This window comes from Myxine glutinosa, chromosome 11 (assembly GCF_964187855.1).
Source record: "Myxine glutinosa chromosome 11, kmMyxGlut1.1, whole genome shotgun sequence".
NCBI lineage: Eukaryota > Metazoa > Chordata > Myxini > Myxiniformes > Myxinidae > Myxine > Myxine glutinosa.
Window position 1 is genome coordinate 23,540,952 of NC_136271.1, and position 23,239 is coordinate 23,564,190.

The 23,239-nt window shown below is 43.2% G+C and overlaps 1 protein-coding gene across 1 annotated transcript in view; it reads right to left on the minus strand.

Moving 5' to 3' along the window:
- KATNB1 (katanin regulatory subunit B1) overlaps positions 1–12,330 on the minus strand; it is a 64,275-nt gene extending 51,945 nt beyond the window's left edge. Inside the window, 3 exon segments of the mRNA XM_068130335.2 lie at positions 2,489–2,606; positions 7,342–7,472; positions 11,942–12,330. Of these exon segments, the coding sequence (XP_067986436.2) occupies positions 2,489–2,606; positions 7,342–7,472; positions 11,942–11,981 (289 nt within the window). The 5' untranslated portion in view covers positions 11,982–12,330.
- Positions 12,331–23,239: the final 10,909 nt, after the last annotated feature.

Consider the following 23,239-nt stretch of genomic DNA (forward strand, 5'->3'; position numbering starts at 1 on the left):
CTTGTCAGTCTGTCAACTGGTGCGGTGGCCCCAGCAGAAGTTGCCAAGGACCTTCTCGACACCCGCAAGGTAGGAGAGGAGGCATATCAAACATTCAAACAAGAGCGCTTGGAAGCAGCTGCCCCAGCTACAACGTTTCATGACAAGATGTCAAAGAAGAAGCTGAAGACGTTTTCAGACATCAGAAAGAAGTCATGTAGTAAAAACTCTGCCAAAGAAGTAGTCATCAAAGCTGACAGGAAACTGTTTGGCCAGATGATACTTGTTGCCGAAAGCAGGAAACTACACATGAGTGACGTGCTGGCTCATCCACTGGGGCCCCTGCCATGGGCTCTGGCCAATGGTGATGGGTCTCTCCGCAAGACCAACAAAGCTGCCCTTGCCAGGGAGTTGGAAAAGAATGTTTCTCCAGCAGAAGTCATCCCAGAGCCCTCAGCAACAGTCATTGATGGGATGAGCCTAGTCCATAAACTGAAAGGAAATGAAAAGACCTTCTCACAGCTGGCAGAATCAGCACTGTCTCAAGTCCTCCACGAAGGTGGAAAGAGCCACCGCATTGATGTCGTCTTCGATGTCTACAGAGACACATCCATCAAAAATGCGGAAAGGGTCAACAGGGGAGGAGACACAGCATTGCAGTTCAAGACCATAGCACCTGGGCACAACATTCAACGGTGGAGAAAGTTCATCTCCAGTTCATTTAACAAGACCAGCTTGATCGAGTTCCTTGTGCAGACGTGGAAAGGGCCAGAACACAGGCAGAAGCTTGACAACAAGTTACTGTATGTGACCTGTGGACATCAATGTTACAAACTGTCGAAAGAGCACTGGGAGGAGGCCACAGAGCTAAAGTCCTCACAGGAAGAAGCTGACACCCGCATCTTACTACATGGTGTTCATGCAGCAGAATCTGGCATCAGGTCCGTTGTGATCAGTGCAGAAGACACAGATGTCCTCGTGCTGTGCCTGGCTGTTGCCAAGTCCATCCCATGTCCCATGTACATGAAGTGCGGAACCAAGGCCAGGACAAGATACCTTGACATCCAGAAGCTGAGCCATGCTCTGGGAGGTGAGGTGTGTGAGGCACTGATTGGTATGCATGGCTACACAGGCTGTGATACAGTCAGCGCATTTGCTGGACGTGGCGAGTTGGCTGCCTTCAAGCGAATGAAGTCTGACAAGACCTATCTGGAGGCCTTTGCTGAACTTGGTCAGTCATGGGAGGTATCTGGGGAGCTGTTCAGTAAACTCCAAAAGGTCACCTGCCATCTCTACATGCCTTCTGCACAGACTGCCACAGTCAACAAGCTTCGCTACCAACTGTTCTGTGCGAGACGTGGTGAAGTAGAGTCTAGCCAGCTGCCTCCCTGTGAGGACTGTCTCTTCCTGCATGCCCTCCGTGCGAACTATCAAGCAGCCATCTGGAGGAGATGTTTGCAGAGTCACCCATTCATCCCTGACCCCAAGGACTGTGGTTGGACCACAGATGAAGAGGGCAAGCTTGCTGTGCAGTGGATGCGTGGATCACCTGCACCAGAAGCTGTGCTCCAGTTGCTGTCCTGCAAATGTGTGCGCTCATGCAAACTACCAGACTGTACCTGCCTGGCATATAGCTTGAAGTGCACAGACATGTGCAAACTACAAACCTGCACCAACCAAGCCAGAGAAAAAGAGCTGGAAGTAGAGTTGTCAGACTCGGACACTGATGATGACACTGATTAACTTGGCAGTGTACAGTCATGTATGAGAGTGTGTATCACGGTAACAGAAATTTCAATTTTGACTTGGGTTATTAAGTGATGACATGATAAGTGACATATTGGTTTTATTTTATTATTTAGGCTTTTCTGAACAGAATAAGGGTGTGAATCCATGTAAATATAAAAAGTTCTTTGAAATGACATTGCCAGAAGTAACAACATTGAGTGTATGAACACATTTATTTCAATTTACCTTCAAGTGTGTGAAACATCCCAGTTCATAAAAAGACACATTTTAAGGTTGTTTTCTACTGAAAAATAACTCAAAATGTACTTTTGACTCTTTCCTAACTATCTTAATAAAGTTGTTATTCTTAGAGTAAAGCACAAGGAAAAACGTGTGTTTCGTCTTTTTTGCGCAGGGTATGTTTACATATGAGGTGATAACCACCATTAAGCTACTCATCTACAAAGGCTATCATACCAAAATGTAAACTAGGGACATCTAGCAAGCTGAAAATAGCAATTTGGTTTGGTCCCTCTGGGTGGTACCAATATGTGAAAATTGGGGTCTGGGCTCAAGGACTAAAGAAGAACTTTTACAGTCAGATAGCGTTTTTGTTGTTGTTTGCTAGAACAAAACTTCATGGAGACAAAGTTCACATGAAATTGATGCAAGATTATGGATTCAAAGACAAAAGCAAAATAAAATGGATTAACAAAAGCTTGCACAAGCATCAACCCAAAGCTACAAGGTTGAAAGTAGCAAATATTCCAAGGGTGCATACGCTTAGCTGCCTCCAGGTTCCAGATCTTGAGTGAGCCTGATTGCGAACCAGCCATTACCAGCTCTTCTGAGTCCTTGAACCGGACACTCTCCACGGGGGATGTGTGGCCTGTTAAACTCTGAAAAAGAAAGAAAAATAAGCCACACCAACAACCTTTAAGTAACTGAACAACCTTTCAACAATATCCTATGTGATATCCTCTAGTTAATACCCCATATCTCTAATCAATAATGCTGCTAGTGCATGGAAATGATGAAAGATTACTGATTACTGTACATCAAATACCATGTTGCTCAACAATTGTTCCACTATATTAATACGAGGATAAATCGTTTATAATCATGGACATATCTAGATTCTCGAGAGTGCTGCAGACAACCTGTGATAAAAGTGGATAAACAAACAGAACTCCAACATATTTGGCAAAAGCAACCTTGAAGGCATATTTTGATTCGGTTATATTTGTATGAGCGACGAGTGATGCATAGACTTGATTTTGAGGAATGCTGTTGTTTCGAGCTGTCGAAAAAGAAAAAAAGAATACTGCGTTGCACAAGATTAAGGTCATATGGGATAAATGGGGATTGAGGAACGTGGCCACAGAACGTAATATATGGGCAAATATTTTATATGTAAAAATTATAAAAAAATAAAAACCCTCAGAGGGAATACATATACAGTGCCTTCAGAAATTATTCATACCCCTTGACTTTTTCACATTTTGTTGTGTTGCAGCCTGAATTGAAAATGGATTATATTTAACATTTTTGTCAAATTGGAATTTTTTTCCAGAAAATTTTACAAATCAAAAATGAATACAAAAAGATCTAATTTACACAAGTATTCAACCCCTTGAATCAATACTTCGTAGAAGCACTTTTGGCAGTGATTACAGCTTCAAGTGTCCTTGCGTATGTCTGTATCAGTTTTGCGCATCTGGATTTGGGGAGTTTCTCCCATTCTTCCTTGCAGATTTGCTCAAGCTCTGTCAAGTTAGATGGTGAGTGTCTGGTGAACAGCAATCTTCATGTCTTTCTTTCCACAGATTCTCAATGGGATTCAAGTCTGGGCTTTGGCTGGGCCACTCAAGGACTTTCACGTTCTTGTTCTGTGTGTTGTGTTACGGATTCGTCACTTGCTTTGTTGTGGTTTTCATCCACTGTAAACATTTTTGATTCCAGGTACTATTATTGTTTTCAAAAGGTTTATTGTTTATGAACTATTTTCAAAAGGTAGAAAAGTTAATGTTAAAATGAAACCGGAACCGAAAGACGACGAAGAGGAAGAGGAGAAAAAGAAGGTGGAGCGAGTGGAGTCGGACAAGAAGCATAGTTGCTTTGAGTTCTGGAGTGAACGTTGGCGAGCAAGAGTCACGAGTGAGCTTTGGGTTTCCCAGGAAAGGGATTCCTGCGACAGAGTGGTTATCGCTGTGACAGATTAACCTGCGTGTTAGGTTTTGCAATCGATTCCGGAGAGAATTATCGGCGGGCCGTTACGTCTCGAGAACGGGCCGTCACGTCTCGAGAACGGGCCGTCGGCCATTTTGACTGACGCGCTTTGCGCGTCGAGCAAGGTTTCTTTGCTTCGCTTCAGCCTTTGCGCGTCGCGCAAGGTTTTTCTTTGATTCCCGTCAGCCGTTTTCAGCGCAGTCAGACGTATCTGGTGTGTGTGTGTGTGTGTGCAACGCGGATTTTGAAGGTAAATCGGAGGTTTGCCGACTGTGAGCGTTGGAACGTCCATACTCGAGGGTGTGATTTCCCAGTCGCCTGGAGGGCGCCTTTGGATTTCCCAGTCACCTGGAGGGCGCCTTTGCACAGCTTTGGCAGCAGAGACTGTAACTGCCAACCCCAACGGGATTCTGGTCTCGATTGGACATTGATCTGACGATCGCTGGAGCGAATCAACTTTGGCTGGAAGCCGGGGAATAGAGACATTGGGAATCTTCTTATTTTCGCTCACTTGGAGCACAGTGAGTTATATTGTACGAACCTGATGGTACCATCATAGGAATGATATACTATTTGTTGTACAATTGATTACTATTGTTTTTGTACTGTTATTCTTGTGTGATCTTAATACAATACTTGCTGGTTTGTAACAATTGGTGTGGCTTCCCCATTGATCTTTGACATACAGAATAACACACTTTTCTTCCGTGACTCCTCTCGGGGCTCGGAGGTACACCGTGACCAGGGGGTCGGGGAGGAGCACGTAACAGTTGCTTTAGCTGTATGCTTGGGGTTATTGTCCTGTTGGAATGTAAATCTTCCCCGCAGTCTAAGGTATTTTGCACTTTGAATCTGGTTCTCCGCAAGGATTCCCCCCAAAAAAATTTGGTGTACAAAGTCGAGGCTCGTGTAAGAGCTAACAAATTAAACACAAAAAAACAAACTGACACATAAAACATAAAATAAAGGGAGCGGGAGACAAGATGGGGCGAGAGAGGGAAGCACACAAGCACAACAGTAGAGAACAGGGACATCGGGAGATCTTTGGTAGGGAGAGGGCTGAGGGGGAAGGGGGGAGGGATGCACGGTATAAAACAAATGAACACTACTAGGAATTTCAGGAAAGAAAACGGAATTTTAAAGAGGTGAATTTGGGGTGTATCAACGGGGGTAGAAAAGATCAAGGTTTTGGATGGGGGAAGAAGCTAAGAGATGATGGTGAAAAGCTGTTTTAAATACCTAGAGGGATGAGTGGGATTGAGAGTATGGGAGATTGTTCCAGAAGCAGGAAAAAAGAGGAATGAAAGAGTGAAGATGAGCAGAGAGTCTTGATTTTGGCAGTTTCACCAGAAGAGGGTTGCTGGTAGATCTTGTGCGACCTGAATGAATATTTGGCAGACAGAGCTGGGGGAGCTAGGCCAGAGAGGAGTCGGTAGAAGACAGAAAGACCACCTACCTGCCTGCGGTGAGTGAGTGAAAGGCCCTCAGAATCAGCTTAATCGTGGGAGATTCCAATGATTCTGAAAGCTTTGGTTTCAACAGCGTGAAGCCGAGCTAGGTGTGTTGTTCTAGGTGTTAGCACTTACAGAACTCCATCAAACTGCGGATGAAAGCTTTGTATGTGGTGAGGAGCTCAGGTGTGCCAAGGAAGGAGTTTGCACAACGGAGGATGCCCAGTCAGCCACTGGCATTGGAGGCCAGCTTGGAAATGTGGTTTTCCCAGGTAAGATCATGGCAGATAATGAGATCCAAAAGCTTGAGTGACAGAACTTCTTCGAGAGGATTGTTGAGAAAGTAGATGGGAGGGTTTTCCAGATGGTCTTTTTGGAGGGACATAGTAAGAGTGTGAGATTTGTCAGGATTGAAAGACATGTTGCACTTGTTTGACCAGTTTGTGATTTTGTCCATGTCTGCAGAGAGTGAAGAGGCTGCAGTCTGCCAATCTTGTGGTTGAGATATGGAGCGGGAGAGAGTGGAGTCACCAGCAAAGAGATAGAGAGGATTTTCATAGGATTTGCCTGTATGTGGCTCCATTAATTGTTCCCTCTGTCCTTACAAATCCCCCAATCTTTGCCGCTGAAAAGCATTCCCCTAGCATGATGCTGCCACCACCATGCTTCATGGTGGGGATGGTGTTAGATGGGTGATGAGCTATGCTCGGTGTCTGTCAGACATAGAGCTTTACATTCAGGCCAAAGAGTTAAATATTCGTCTCATCAGACCACAAAATCTTTTGCCTCATGCTCTGTCTGCCATGTGTTTTTACAAACTCCAGACGTGTTGTTATGTGCCTTTCTCTCAGGATTGGCTTCTCTCTGGCCACTCTCCCACAAAGTCTAGATTTGTGAAATTCCACAGAGACTGTTCTCCTGAAAGGTTCTCCCATCTCAGCCAAGGAACTCTGTAGTTCTGTCAGAGAGGTCATTGGGTTCTTGATCACCTTCCTGACCAAGATCATTCTTGCCCGGTTGCTAAGTTTAGTCGGATGGCCAGCTCTAGGAAGAGTCTGGATAATTCCATATTGAACGATTTGGTTCAATGACTTGAACCCATGTGCTGCCTTCTACTAGACCATGTAGTGAAAATAAGTCTTATTTTTATTTTTACCCACATTCAAACAATGTCCCCACATTCGCAAATTTGACATTCACGTCATTTTCCAAGTACGTATCCTCCGCGAATGTCGGGGTCTGGCTGTATTTATTTCTTCTCCGTTACATATTTTATGGGTCATCCACACCTAAGAGTGGTTCCCTTGTCATACCAGGTGTGCCCAGGGGCATTGGCCCTATTTTTATTCCTTGAACAAGGTTACTGCACAGAAAGGTTGGACAATGCCTACAACATGATCAAAAATTACTAAGCATTACTCTACAATACCCTCACTCTGACAAAAATGTTTTCACATTGAAAAGCACAACAATCAACATCATGGAAGCAAAACCTTACTTCTAACATCAGGATATCAAAACACATCAAACTTTGTAGCAACTGTTAGAACACTACAGTACTTCAAGGGATGAAAGACACAATTAATATTAAACAACCCCGAATCAGCATGCATGGAACAAGTCATTACCAACAATATGCTTTAATGACAAAACGTTTAAAAGCTTCAAAGTGGTGTAAAATCTGGCATTTTTATTATATCAAGACATTTTAAATATTTGTGAATGCAGCATTCTTTCACCATCAATTGCTTTTCGAATTTTTTGTTTCTATTCCATTTAAAAGCCACAATGATATAAATTGTGCGTTTGTTTCAACTAGTGGTTCATATAGATTCACGAACTATTGTGTTCAATCTGAAGGGTATCTTTCAAATAAAATGCATTCAAAAGTCAGAAATTTGTGAGAACATGAATTAATGTCTTGAAGCACCATCATCCAGTTGTAGATCCTTACCATGATGCAGTTGGGCTTGCCGAGAGCCCAAAGGTTCACCCTCTGATCATCTCCTCCAGTGACCATTACATGGCCCGAGTTGTGACCTAATGCCAGGCATGTCACCTCTCCAGTGTGTGCAGAAATCTCCTCTGTAAAGGCCACAACAAATATTACTTTTTGCCACTGTGGCATCATCATCCATGGATACCACAAATCCCTCAAACAAACTATTAAGGACAGGCCTTATTGGCATTACACCATTTTCAATAAATAGCTGCAGATGGTGATGCAAACCAATCTGCAATGATACTATTTGGAACTTAATCGTTATCCAACCCAATTGAAGACCTACTTCTTATCCATGATTGGCCAAAACATACAAGATGTCACTTTCTTTTCAAGATCCAATCAGGAAACCAAAATAGGCTTGACATAGATGCCTGTGCTGACATTTCTGAGAATACTGAGGAAGTGGAATATTTGGCTTAATGATGCATTTTCTTTTTCCAGATAGTCAAACTGAATTCTCCAAAGGCCTGAAATACATAGTCTGTTATCCAAAATGGCTCCATTTTCTGTTACTTATTAATGTGCAATTCTGGCACTCGGACACATTTTTACCTGTGACGCGTTGCAGGTCTACAAGAGCTCCGCATGGTTGTTGTTGTTCTTGTTGGGGGTCGATTTTTGAAGCGTCCACCCATTGGTCGGACAGCTGCCGGAACCCACCCACATTTGTCACTCGACTCCACCCACAAAAGCACCGACACAAAATAATATGGTCACCATCCTGGTTTTCTGGTGGGCCCAAGACATCAGGCCTGTAGGCCTCTGCTGGTTATACACTGCCCAGGCTTGTTGCAGCAGACTTCCATTTGTTTTGTTTGGGTCGAGTGTTCATTGGAAGGGAGAGGGAGGGAGTCTTCAAGTGTTACGCAATATCTTAGGTGGTGTGAAACAAGACCCAGTTGTCCGTCAGACTCGTAATTGATATTGAACCAAACCATGAAGACCCTCGGAGATTAATTGTATAATACCTTCAACAGTAAGGATAATGGAGTTGAGTGAACAGAGGAGGTCTTTTTACTATATTTTGTTTTGCAGGTTGTGACCACAGTGCGGTCATTCTTGTTAGGTATATACAACCTCTTGGAATTGAAACCAAGAGCTAGACTTAGAGGTATGTGCAAAAATAATGATAATGATGTCCTCAGTCACGTGGTACGAGCACCATCTTGGAAAAACAAAAAAACTTTGCACCTCTATATCTCCGAAAGCGTTACATAGAAAAAATTGAGACATGGCTCATTGTAAAGATCTCTCCATGGGGAATAACGTGTTAATGATGATGTCATAGGTTCCTCCATTATGACGTCATAATTCGACAAGTACAAAACCTCATCCGATCAAGATGAAATTTCTTGAGCATAACCTATGGATAAATTGGCGGAGAAAAGGAAATGATGGTGTCATCGGTCACGTGCTTCGGCCGCCATATTTGTTTTAACACAAAAGCCTTAAATACTACTAAAAACACGTCCTGGCGAGGGTCTGCAATCTCTGATTGCTCTTTCTTGTTTTGAAATGCGATTGACATGGACCTTGCTCCCGAATCCGGAAGTGAACCGATGATGATGGTTCGCTGGTTTGATAATATCTCAATACAATTGTGATTTATCATTATACAGACTTGGCATTTAATATGGAATATTTTTTTTGTGGGGGTGAACTTACTTTTCAAGATGTCTTAGAACCAATAGTTCATTGGAATTATGTTGAAATTATTCTAGATTTTGTTAATGTGACCTTCAAAAGACACAAAAACCACATTTGACATTTCAAAGCAAATGAATTGATCCTTGAAAGTGATGTAAACTGATATCGAACTCAATTCATGGACAGTACTGTGTTAAATTTCTGTACGTTTTCCAGAAGTATCTCTTTATTTTGCACATTAGCCAAAAATTTTTTAAACAAAAACAAAAGTTAAATTACGACTGGGATTACGGACAGTAAAATTACAGTTCAGTACTCCGTGTAACCCCCATGAGCATTCAGCAGAGCACGTACACGTCGAGGCACGCTGTTGACGAGATTTGCCAAGATTTGGACAGGAATCGCTTGCCATGCAGTGACAATAGCCTGCTGCAATTCACGCACAGAGGTCGGCTGCTGGTCCAAGTTGTCGATTTGACGCGTTAATTCTGCCCACAAGTTCTCTATCGGATTCATATCCGGGGACATGGCAGGCCACTCCATATGCTCTACACCACGGTCAGCAAGAAAGTGTTGGATTCATGCGAGCACGATGAGGCCGTGCATTGTCATCTTGGAAGACAAAGTTTCCTCGAAAGACTGCACGAGCAAATGGAAGCAATGTTTCTTCCAGAATGGCCCTGTACTTGAACTGGTTCAGGTTTCCATTCAGAACAACCAGGTCAGTTTTGCCTCCTGCATGAAAAGCAGCCCAAACGGTCACCCCACCACCTCCAGCTTGGACTCTTGGCACTATACAATCTTTGTTGTGGGCTTCATGCACTTGTCTGCGCACTTGGACGCGGCCATCTTGACGATAGACCAGAAATCTAGACTCGTCACTGAAGATCACGTGATTCCAGTGTCCTGACTGCCATTGACGGTGCTCTCTGGCCCACTGCAATCGGCACTGGCGGTGTTGTCTGGTCAGGCGTGGCTTTCTCAGGGGACGCCTGGCACGATAGCCTGCTTGAACCAATCGTTGGTTGACTAGTCTTCTGGATACAGGCACATTTGTCAGTTGCTGCCACTCAGCCCTAAGCCGATTAGCTGACTTGGTACGGCCGTTGCGGACTAACCGGTGCAGCTGGCGATCATCCCTCCTTGAGGTTCTGCGGGGACGGACGTCCTGGCCTCGATATTGGAGAAGGGACACCCCTCTGAGCATTTCGTTTCAGGATCTTTGACACCTGACCTTGAGTGATGCCATACTGCCGAGCAATAGCACGCTGTTTCATGCCGTAATTTCGTAAAGCCACCACTCCATGACAAACAGCATTGTCGAGTTGACGGACCATCTCCAGAGGAAGCGGCAATAACTTTTGGAGACGTGCAGCAGTTGTTTTCCACTAATACAGAACGCAACAACCCTTGTATACCCGACTGTGAAGCCAATCATCAAATGCACCTGTCCGTACATTTTGCCACGCCACCTGTGATATAATCCTGTTGTTGACTTCTTGCTGCGACAGACAATCAGTGACATGGTTCTTTTAACAAATAAATCACCAAAGTGTAAAAGAAACTCACTCGATTAATATACTGAGTTAAGAAAGTAAACGCAAGTCAAGGAAAAAAAATATTCCATATTAAATGCCAAGTCTGTATTTTGATAAATTAACACCATAGTATTAATTTGTGAATGGAATGAAAATATGGAGAACGTGCTGTCAATGCCTCATGTTCAACTGAAGGTGACACAGGAATGTAGAATTTATTGGTTCATCTTTTGCCATTCGCAGTTTCTTTAACCAAGTCATTCATGAACCGGCTGTCCATGCCTGAAGTCAAAAACATTTAACACTTACATTATTTGCTAGCTGCTAACTGGTATCCTCACCCAGGTCATACCGTGTTCAACTAAAGTATCAAACAAGCCCTGCTACGCCATTGTTAGACTATCGGTCTTGGTTAACTCAACAATAAATACGAGGCACGGGGAGGTGAAATTCGCTGAACGTGATGTGCAACGCGTTCAGAGTAAACAGAGTGTTCATTTACGTCCGTACGATGTCTAATAAATAAAGGAGATTATCAGCAAACCTGACACTGGGCTGACACTTCAGACACGAGGCTGCACCGTAGAACAAACCGTTCCAAGTAAGAACTAGAACGCCACTCAGTAGAGCGTATACTCCCGCAGTGGTTCAAGTTGGAGCCCTATCTTCCAATGGTAAAAAATCCTTCAAAAAATTCCTGGTTCCGGAATAATATCCTGAGCTTCACCGAAAACTAATCAATTCTTCCTTAACCCAAGGGCAATCATCCCACCAACTTTCATCCAAATGCGTTCAGAACTTTTCCAGATATCTTGTTCACGAACACACACACACACACACACACACACACACACACACACACACACACACACACACACACACACACACACACACACAAACAAACAAACACACACAAACAAACAAACACACACAAACAAACAACACACACACACACACACACACACACACACACACACACACACACACACACACACACACGGTCGAATGCATTACTCCCGTAAATTGCTTTTTACTAGTAAGGTCAAATATTCCACTCACTGCACCGAGGCCTAAGCCTAAGGGGAGCAGAAGACAATACAATGGAGCCATTCTCATCCGCACGGACCAGCAGATGCTCATCGAGGCAACAGCTTTGATCAAAATATAAATAAATAAAAAGTATCCTGCATTAAGCAGTAAATGAATCTCGCAACGAATAAAACAAACGATCTGTGGTATACATGAGTGTACTTCCGTGTAATTGACAACGAATTATTTAATTAAATGACAATTTATACCGAAAACAAAAAGCGCAAAATGTCACCGAATCTTTTCAAACGTATCCGATACTTGTCCAAACTTACGCAGCTTCCACGATTTCCTCGCAGCTCCGGCCGCCGACATCACTGCCAGGAGCTGTTCGGCGAAGCGGGCAGCATGAGGAGCCACTGGGCCTTCGCGGGCTCGCCTAGAAAACGGTTCGGAGGCCTGCACGAGGCCTCCGCACAACGGCGCACCGCTACCGCGGTATCGCCAACGGCTCGGAAATGAAGACCACAGAGCGAGCGCATTACTCAGGGACGAGCTGGCGGAACGTGGCAGGAGCGTTCGAACATGCCGATGTCAAAACGAATACATTTCGCGGAAACAATCGATGTTGACTTGTTGTGGAAGCATCAAACGACGCCGCAACGCCTATTCACCACACGAAATCGAATGCGAGAAACGTTCATTTCGCTCCGCTGCTCCAAATGGTTATTTCGCAAAAGCAGAACTTAAAAGGCGTCAAGTAATTTATTTTAAAAAAGTTAATAATGTTCCCTTCAAAAGTGCACGTTGTCATGGGAGTGCCGTATAAACAGGAGTCAGGAGCGTATCTCAAACCGGGGTGTGTTCCGTTAGCAAACAGCTTGCTATCGCTCGCCAAGCGGCTTGCTTGATTCAAAGCGCTCAAGGAAGCGCCCCAATGGAACGGAGCGCTCGGCACCGCTTAACAACATGGCGATCTCCATGGAAACAGCGCTATTGTGATACTCCAACAAACGCAGCTCGGGCCGTCGTTTTCAATTTTATTCGATCATCTTGTGACAAGAACTTCCTCAAACGAATTTATTGTATTAGCAGCGGCTACAGAGAGTATTGGGAAGAGTAAAATATATCAACAAAAGACACGCCCATCAGCCTCGCCGCTCTTGGTGGGCTGTGCAGTGCAGTGTGAGGTAACACTAACATGGTTGGTGGTGTTCCGCTTGTCACGAAACGCTTCGGCCACGTAAGGATCTTCGTTTGCAGGCGGTATGGACCACTACTTGTGGGGCTGGGCAACCGCCGATCATTGGGAAAGTTATATAAGCAATCCTCCACAGTACGGATATCGAACATTAGGAAGAGGAAGAAGAGGTAGAAAAGGGGAAGAAAAAGAAGAAGATAAAGCAGAATAAAAAGAGGAAGAAGAAGATAAAGAGGAAGAAGATTACGAGGATTGCTGATATGAGTGATAAGTGATAATGAACATTCCTACCACGGTAGTAGGCCTAATGGTTCCTTCTGATGTTGCTATTCGGGTTCCTTCTGATGGCTCCAATACAGTATTTGGTTAAATCGCTACAACCTCCATCGTGTGACCCTTCGTCTCATTGTCAAGTTTGGTTGCGATTGGATGAGTAACGATCGAATGTATCATGGTCAAAAAAAAATCACTCGAACACCAAATTGCATATTTTAGTATGACTAGTAGGCTCCACCCGGAGACTCCGTGAGGGGCAGGAAGGGTCATTGGGGTATATAGATTACAGTCGATCTATAAATCGGCTCTCAAGAACATTGGGTGTGTGTTCATTTACCAAATTTATTGTGGAGAGATTGTCAAGTGGTTTAAGCATTTGAGCAAGCACTCCATTCAAAACCGTTAAGGAACGGCTTGCTTGGCAAGCGCTAGCTAGCTGCTTGGTAAATGAACACAACCCGAGCTTCTCCCTTTCAGTTTCGTATGAAACAGCAGGAGCAAGTTTCAAAAGTTCGCTACGAAAAATGCCACGACAGGCGGTAGCGGCAGAAAGGGTCATGTTATTAACCCAACATTTGTGGGTTATATAGAGTACAGTAGATCTTCACTCAGTTCTGTAAGTAAATCTTACTTCACGGATGTCGGGATTCCTCCAAATTTCTTCACTTCATGTTATAAAGAGCATTAGTAACTGTTTAAAAAGCTAAGCTAATGTGTTTGTGGTTTATAATATTTTTACTTCCTGTTGAAGCCGTTGCTCCTGTTGTGATTGGTAGTACGTACTGCGTATGGACGTCTGGGGGCGTGGCTTCAGTGGTTAATGGCGGCTCGTTATGATGGCCGTCTGCTCTGTGAGAGCTTGGTATCGTCTTTAATAAACCATTTGATTAAAGGAGATTCCTGAACTTACTACATGGTGGCAGCGCGGGATCGTGAAGATCAACAAGCAGTTTGACGTTTGGTCTTGTTTTTCTTTGCGGATTACCACGGCGGCACGTTCCGTGTTTTTTCAACATGGCGAAGTTCCCGACAATGGACTGGTCCAGCTCGGAGCTGGCGGAGACCTTCAAGTTGTTCAAGCAACGAATGAACTTGGTGCTGTCGGACGAGGGCATCGATACTAAAGCCAGACAGGCCATCAAGATTCAGATTGCTGTGGGAGACGAAGGATTGAGGTGGATCAATGCATCGACTCTGAGTGAGGATGATAAAAAGGATCCGGATAAATTATATAAATTATTCGAGGATCAGTTGGACATTCATGTAAACTTTCGGATTCACCGGCTGGAAATGATGAGATTTCGGCAGCAAGAAGGAGAGTCCATTGATGATTTCGTCAACCGATGCCGACGGAAGGGAAGGTTGTGCAATTTCTCCGAAGCAGAACTCTCGGAACGGATTATCGAGTTGATTGTTGCGAGCACTCCACATGATGATTTTCAAAAGCATCTGCTCGACCAGGAGGTCGGGTACGACATGGACCTGGTTTTAAGTGAGAGATGCAAGTACGAAGCAATGGTAATCGGAAAGCAGGCCATCCAGAAGATGGAAGGGCCTTCATCGTCTGTGAATGCCATGACACATCGACAAAAGTGCAAAAAGTGTGGACTATCACATCCACCACGGAACTGCCCAGCATATAATGATTATTGTAAGTATTGTGGTGAACTGGGACACTGGGCCCGTTGTTGTGAAAATCCCAAACGAAGCACGAGATATGCTGATGGGTACGAGTGGAGTTGCCGTCCTGCCATGGGTGGAAGAGGCTGTCCCGTCAGCAGAAGCAAGTTGAGAGGTATGCTTCGGGGGAAGTAACAATAATGGGACCTCGGTGAATGAAGTGTCGGGGTATTGTACTGAAGGCGATGAAGACAGTTACGAAAGTGACACTGACGCATATGAACACACCAAGCCGTTTCACGTGATCAGGGTATCCGCACTGTGTATGAAGGAGACGAGGGATGAAGTGTACACATTGTTGAACATTGTATGCCCTGACATGAAAGGTGTATACAAACTGCAGTTGAAAGTGGATACAGGTGCGTCAGGGAATACTTTGCCGACATGTATTGTTCTCTTCCAAGGTCGACAGGTACTAATTCCAGAGCAGCTACGGAAGGATATCCTCAACCAGCTCCATGAGGCGCACATGGGGATCGAAAAGACAAAACGTCTAGCACGCGAATGTGGTTACTGGCCAAGTATATATCTGGACATTGAGAGAGCTGTCAGAACATGTAAGGCATGTCAAGAGAACCAACCAGAACAAAGACGTGAGGCTATGATAGCTCATGAGATACCAGCGGTACCATGGACAAAGGTAGCCAGTGATATGTGTGAGCTACACGGGCAGACCTACCTCTTGGTGACGGATTATTACACCAAGTACCCAGTTGTGAAGAGAATGGAATACATGACGAGCAGTGCAGTAGCCAAGGCCACATCTGAATGTTTCAGTATGTTCGGCCCACCTCTGGAGATCATATCGGACAATGAACCTCAATATGTGGGTAAGCCGTACCGTGATATGTGTACCAAATGGAATGTAAAACACACGACAACATCGCCGAGGTATCCACGCAGTAATGAATTGGTTGAGAGACAAGTTCAAACGGTGAAGAACATGATCAAAAAGTGTATTAGATCAGGGAGTGACATAGATATTGCACTACAACACCTGTAGATTCCCACCTCCCAAGTCCAAGCGAAATGCTGTTCAACCGGCCCATACGCACCAACCTACCAAGTCGTCTGTTGGTTCCTGCACAACAAAGGCATCAGGAAATTCAGGAATGATTGAAGGAACGTGGAGACCGGATGGCGAAGCAATACAACAGAACGGCTGGGCCGCAATTGCCTGAATTGGCTATTGGACATCGGGTTCGGATTCTGAACAAGGACACGCACCAATGGTACCCCGGGAAAGTTGTGGCTCACTGTAATGAACCCCGCTCGTATATAGTACAGACGCCTAACGGGACGCATCTTCGAAGAACCAGGGCACACTTGCGTGAACTTCATCCACCCGATTGTGGCGCCAAGTGGAAGGACGAACCGACCCAACCAACACATCAAAGTCTACCAACTGCTCGACACGTACCTTTCAACAACGACGCTTCAGCAATGGAAACTAACAGCTGCTCCAGCTCCAAGGATGACGAGAGTGCTGAGACAACAAGGCCGGACAACTCTCCGTACTCGATCAGATCAGGCCGTGTGATTCGAAAACCGTTGAGATATTGTGATGGTGAATAACGACCATCAGAAATCAGCCCTTGTAATGTTGGTGCAGAGACAATGCGTTGATTGGAATGATTCCGTGTTTTCCCTGTTTTAGCTAATCACACTGAGCAGTAATTACATTTTGGTTAAGAGTTATAACAGTAACCCCATATCCCATCTATGTGTGGTTCAAGTTGTGTCTGATTGGGTTTATTATTTTTATTTAGTTTAGTAGTGTTTTGTTGCATACAAACATAATAATTTCAATGAAAGGGAGATGTTGTGATTGGTACTACGTACTGCGTAGTGATGTCTGGGGGCGTGGCTTCAGTGGTTAATGGTGGCTCGTTATGATGGCCGTGTGCTCTGTGAGAGCTTGGTATCGTCTTTAATAAACCACTTGATTAAAGGAGATTCCTGAACTTACTACAGCTCCCATGGAACCGCCATTATAACTAGAGGATATTTATACACGTTATCACTGCAGGAAAAACGCCTTGGGGAGGTGGGACATTATTAGTTTTAATATTGTTTTGTAATAACATTAACAATATGCGATTATCATTAATTTTGTTATTGAAAGCGTCTTTGGAAAAACGCCACGATAAATCTTCTTATTTGGAAAAACGCCACGATAAAGCTAACATAATACGGCTATACACCCCAACACTTAACCCCATTGACGCCAATGGTGGAGAAAACCCTCTCGGGGGAGAAAAACCCCTTGGGGATGGGGGCAAATGAATGCGCTACAACCTTCATTATGTAACCCTTGGTCATCCTGTCAAGTTTGGTTGAGATTGGATAAGTAAGGACGGAATGTATTGGCGTCAAAAATTAATCAGACAGATGGACAGACACAACAAACAACAACAACAACATGCATTTTAAAGGCCATTTTCCCTGCTAGAGCGGGGGTTAGCCTTGCTGTCCCCATGACAATCTTCTCCATTTTGCCCTATTTTCTGCATCTCTCCTTGTTAACCCCCTTCCCCGCATTTCTTCTACCACTATCTTTAGCCAAGTCTTTCTCGGTCTTCCCCGTCCTCTACGTCCTTCTACATTCATTTCCATCACTCTTCTCAACCAGTCACTTTCATCCTTCCTCAACACATGACCAAACCATCTCAACCTGTTCCTATTCACAGCATCAATCACAGGCTCTATTCCCATCATCTTTCGCAATTGATCATTTGTCTTCCTCTCTCTCAACGATACTCCGCACATCCGTCGAACCATTCACATTTCCACCCTTTCCAACCTTCGTTGCTGCTCTACGTTCATTACCCATGTCTCGCTCCCATAAATCATAACACTTCTCACACATGCAGCATACACCTTTCCCTTCAGCTTCAACGACACTCCCCTCATCATCAGCACGCCACTCAGTTCCCGAAACTTCTTCCATGCACATCTCACTCTAGCAACCGTTGCCGAGTCTGATCCACCTTCTCCATTCGTACTCCTCCACCACACACCTCCACCACTCACCTTCTTCAGATGGACAGACACAAATGGCGTATTTTAGTATCTATATTATAATAGGCGAAGGTGATTCTGCCTGTCTGTCTGTCTGTCCGGGGTGTGGCTTAGTCCGTTTACAGAGCTCCACCCATTCTTGGAGAGGCTTCATGTAAACAAATATCCACCATTTTTTAACTCGAATAGCTTTGAGGCCTGTTTAGTTAGGCCGTGCTGTCTTTCTCTCTCACACAGATTTATTTCAACTCAAATTCGATATATCATTTCATTTTTTACAGTCGCTAACATAGTTTTAGACTCGGTTGAAAAAAAAAACGGGAAGAAAATCCCATTAAAGTTTCCGTTTATAGAATGAAATGAATTCTCAAAGGCCTGTAAAATAAAGCCCATTCATTGAGTCACCCTCACGATTTTATATCGAATTCACCATCTGATTTCATTTTTATCGATGGTTTTAGACTCGGTGTCAGAAATAATTGAGAACATTCACGCACATACGGGAAAATGCAGTTATATTTTTAAAAATCGCGCCATGATGATACACGAAAATACACCGCCTAAAATAACAGTCGGGGAAAATGTCGACATATATTAAAAATTCGCTTTTTCTTTTCCGTTAAAATATATTACTTTTCCGTTTGATGACAGTCGTCACAAAAACGTCAATAATGATGCCGGCATATATTTCTTCGTTCTTATTTCATTCAACATTATTATCCGGAAGTAAAGGTTCACGTGTTAATTTCACGTGTGAAAAAACAAACTCCATTTCACGTGTGCATGGACTTGTAATTCACATTTGTAAAATATATAAATTAAGAGACGGGAAATTGCTGAGAGATATTTCTTCGTTTTTATTTTATTAGTTACGTGCAGAAGTACCCGGTGTACTTGTGTGTGTGTGTGTGTGTGTGTGTGTGTGTGTGTGTGTGTGTGTGTGTGTGTGTGTGTGTGTGTGTGTGTGCGCACGCACATGCATTCACATGTTATCAGAAGTAAATACATTGTGTAGTTTACATCATTTGTGCATCTGATAAATTGCCAGTAACCATTTTGTGAAACTGAATGTGCAGGTGCAGCATCTAACTCAATATGTCGAAATGTCACACACGTCCATGCCCGTGGGATTCCCACGGGTGACCCCACTAGTGATAACTATAAAACATCCGTTCCCTACGAGTGCGGCAGGAAGGGTTATTTCTTTCTGGGGTATATAGATTACAGTAGATCTAGGGTCGGGCCTCAAGGGCATCTGGGGCGGGGCGAGAGGATTGTTCATTTACCAAGTCTCTCGTGGAGAGCTCACCAAATGGTTTAAGGCTTTAAGCATTCCAGCAAGCGCTCCATTCATAACCGCTTACTAGTACCCGACTGCAAAGCCGCAAAGAGCCGGCGAAGCCAAAGCCTCTTGCCACTATTTTACCCATCACTATGGCATCAGTAGGTTAGGTAGTTGGTAGTAGGTAGGTGTAGTACGTACCGTACCTAGTTCAAAATGACACCATTTGCATTCTGGATGAGATTAAAATTTCCTTCTTGATTAATTCGGAAAATTCCGTCTCAACTTCGGATATTTCCGGCCGTGAAAAACTATCCCCTATGGCCGCGAGATTTCTAAAAAATAATTCTTCGTCAATTTTAGAATATTTGACGCCGTTTTCAGCCTCCGAAACGCGTAATAAGCTTTTTTGAAATATTTTTTCAAATGCTCGAATCTCATTGGTTCCGGTGTTTGGTGACGATTTTCGTTGAAGATAACCAGGGCCCATGTGGGCCCGGGGAACGAGGTTGGTCTTAAAGTATTTTAATTACAAATTAGAGGTGCATAAGAATGTGAATCAAACAAAGACGGGTGAAACAAACTCCTATTGAACTTTTTCGCAATTTTTTATCCATACTTCCGCATCCCCAAGATGGCGGCCTCCATGGAGCGATTTGGTTTTTGAAATATTTTTTCAAATGCACGAATCTCATTGGTTCCGGTGTTTGGTGACGATTTTTGTTGAAGATAACCAGGGCCCATGTGGGCCCAGGTGACGAGGTTGGTCTTAAAGTATTTTAATTACAAATTAGAGGTGCATAAGATTGTGAATCAAAAAAAGACGGGTGAAACAAAGTCATATTGAACCTTTTCGCAATTTTTTATGCATACTTCCGCATCCGCAAGATGGCGGCCTCCATGGAGCGATTTGGTGCATCAAAGCTTCGAAATTCTCAAAGGATTCAGCAAAATCTAGCTTTTCAACATAATACGTACGTCGTACGCGTTCATTCACAACACCGGCTTCGCCGGCTACTAGTACACTATTGCAAAACCGCAATGAGCCGGCGAAGCCAAAGCCTCTTGCCACTATTTCACCCATCACTATGGCATCAGTAGGTTATGTAGTTGGTAGTTGGTAGGTGTAGTGGGTACCGTACCGAGTTCAAAATGACACCATTTGCATCCTGGATGAGATTAAAATTTATAAAATTTACTACCTGATTAATTTTGTGAATTCCGTCTCAACTTCGGATATTTCCGGCCGTGAAAAACTATCACCTACGACCACGAGATTTCTAAAAAATAATTCTTCGTCAATTTTAGAATATTTGACGCCGTTTTCAGGCTCCGAAACACGTAATAAGCTTTTTTGAAATATTTTTTCAAATGCTCGAATCTCATTGGTTCCTGTGTTTGGTGACGATTTTCGTTGAAGATAACCAGGGTGCGGGCCCGGGGAGCAAGGTTGGTCTTAAAGTATTTTAATTACAAATTAGAGGTGCATAAGATTGTGTATCAAAAAAAACGGATGAAACAAACTCCTATTGAACTTTTTTGCAATTTTTTATGCATACTTCCACATCCGCAAGATGGCGGCCTCCATGGAGCGATTTGGTTTTTGAAATATTTTTTCAAATGCTCGAATCTCATTGGTTCCGGTGTTTGTTGACGATTTTCGTTGAAGATAACCTGGGTGCGGGCCCGGGGAACGAGGTTGGTCTTAAAGTATTTTAATTACAAATTTGAGGTGCATAAGATTGTGAATCAAAAAAAGACGGGTGAAACAAACTCCTATTGAACTTTTTCTCAATTTTTTTATGCATACTTCCGCATCTGCAAGATGGCGGCCTCCATTGAGTGATTTGGTGCGTCAAAACTTGGAATTCTCAAAGGATCCAGCAAAATCTGCTTTTTCAACATGATACGTACGCGTTCATTCACAACACCGGCTTCGCCGGCTATAAGGAACGGCAGGCTTGGAAAGCGCTAGCTAACTGCTTGGTAACTAAACACACCCTAAATAAATTTTCATATCAGCTAACTGAAATCAACCACCAACTATTTTTTTGATCATCATAGGCCAAAAGGTCAACATAGGCCAAAGGTCAATAACCTTTTAACGAAATTTCTAAAATCCTCAATTTTCATCTGGTTTACTTGAAAGTTGAATAGGATTTTCATATCAGCTTACTGAATTCAAACACCAATTTATTGTATTTGAGGTCAACATAGGTCAAAAGGTCAACATAGGTCGAATTTTTAAAATTGTCACTTTTCATCTGATTAACTTAAACTTTGAAGACGATTTGCATATCAGGTCACTGAATTCAACCACAAATTATTTTTGAGGTCAACAGGATGCTCCACTGATTGCCATTCTACTTCTCTTTTGCCAAGTGTTGCTCCATGAGTGATTTTTCATTCTGTCTGTCTGTCAATCACCTACAGGTCACAATTCTAATCCGATCGTCATGAAACTTTATCAAATTGTAGAGGAAGTCACAACTGAGAAGCGAATTGATTTTGAGGTCAAAGGTCATCTTGAGGTCAAATTTCTAAAATTTACATTTTAGGCTTGACATAGGATTCTTCATTTTAGGCTTCATCCAATTAACTTGAATGTTGAACATCATTTGCATATTGAGTCACTAAATTGGGAAACCAACCATTTTTTAGGTCAAAAGGTCAAAGGTCAACTCACGGTCAAACTTCTAAAATCATCAATTTTCATCTGAAAAAGAATCAATTTTCATCCAATTGATCCGAGCTATGATTACGCTCATCAATTTTAATCTTGATGAAGTGGACAATTTTATGTCTCCATGGAAACAGTTTTTTGGGGGAGAGGTCAGGGTGGATTTTGCACATATCCTGCTCTGCACGGCAATCTTTCTCGTATTTAGTGTTGTTACGTTTGTTATTAGAAGCGGCCTTAATTGGAAAAACGCTACGATAAAGCTATCTTAACACGGATATACACCTCAACACGCAATCCCCTTTGTGGGTAAAACTCCCTTGTAGTGGGGGAGGGGGGAAGGGGTTAAATCGCCAAAACCTCCATCGTGTGATTGTCTCCCCAGTGCCGTGTATATTGAGAGTCTGGCCAACTGAAATACTGTCGCCATGTTGCATACCTAACTTCGCGCGCTAGCACTGCGAGATGTATGTCAGCTGTGGCAATCCTGTAGTTCTGCGACGAGGGAATCGATGTTATTACTGTTTGGTCGCAGATTTAATGAGGAACAACTAATTCAAGTTAAAGTGACGTGTTGTTTGTTATTGGAATAATAAAATCTGCAAGCGGCGTCATTTATTCACACGAATTGTTTGCCTGTCGCAGCACACGATTTATTGTCAGCTGCATACAGCATACTGAATGAATGAATGAATGATCGTTTTAAGGCCATTTTCCCCGCTAGAGTGGAGGTTAGCCGAGGACTTGCATACTTGCAAGTACTTGCATTGCAAGTACTTGCATACCGAGTCTTGCAAGTACTTGCATACCGAGGACTTGCATTGCAGCCGAGGACGAGGCCGAGGATACAGCATACTGATAAATTTTATTTCTCTTGGCATGAAATTGTAATTTGATAAAATGGAGCTTGTATACTAGTTTTCATCTATTATCTGGAAACGTAACATACAATATTCCCATAATGCTACGAAAGTACAATGTCTATTATTTTATTCATTAGCTTTGGGTTCACAAATGTTGTTATAACTTGACTCGCACCATAATCAGCAATAAAAAAAGTAAACAGACTCAGAGGTACATTGTTTATTTGTTATTCTTGAAGAAATCCGCCATTAAACATTATAACCTTGGTGATATATTTAGATAAAATAGATATATATATCAAATGTGTACGTGTATATACATATATCCTATTTAAATTTCTTGACAAACGCTCGCATTGCCATACTTTTGCTGCCATGCTCTCCGGTCGTAACTTTACGTTGCGTTTTACGGCTGTGTGCTTGGGCTCCATATCAACTTACACCCACAACGTTGTGCAGAGTCCTATCTATTGAAACAATCCAAATTAACTGCTTTTTTTGGCAGTATAATATTTGGAAACAGTATTATTTTCCCCCCCAAAAAATGATACGTTTTCAAAGAACACTTTACTCGGGAAACTGACACAAACAGTGACAAATATTGCATCATAAACAAGTATTTCCTGATAT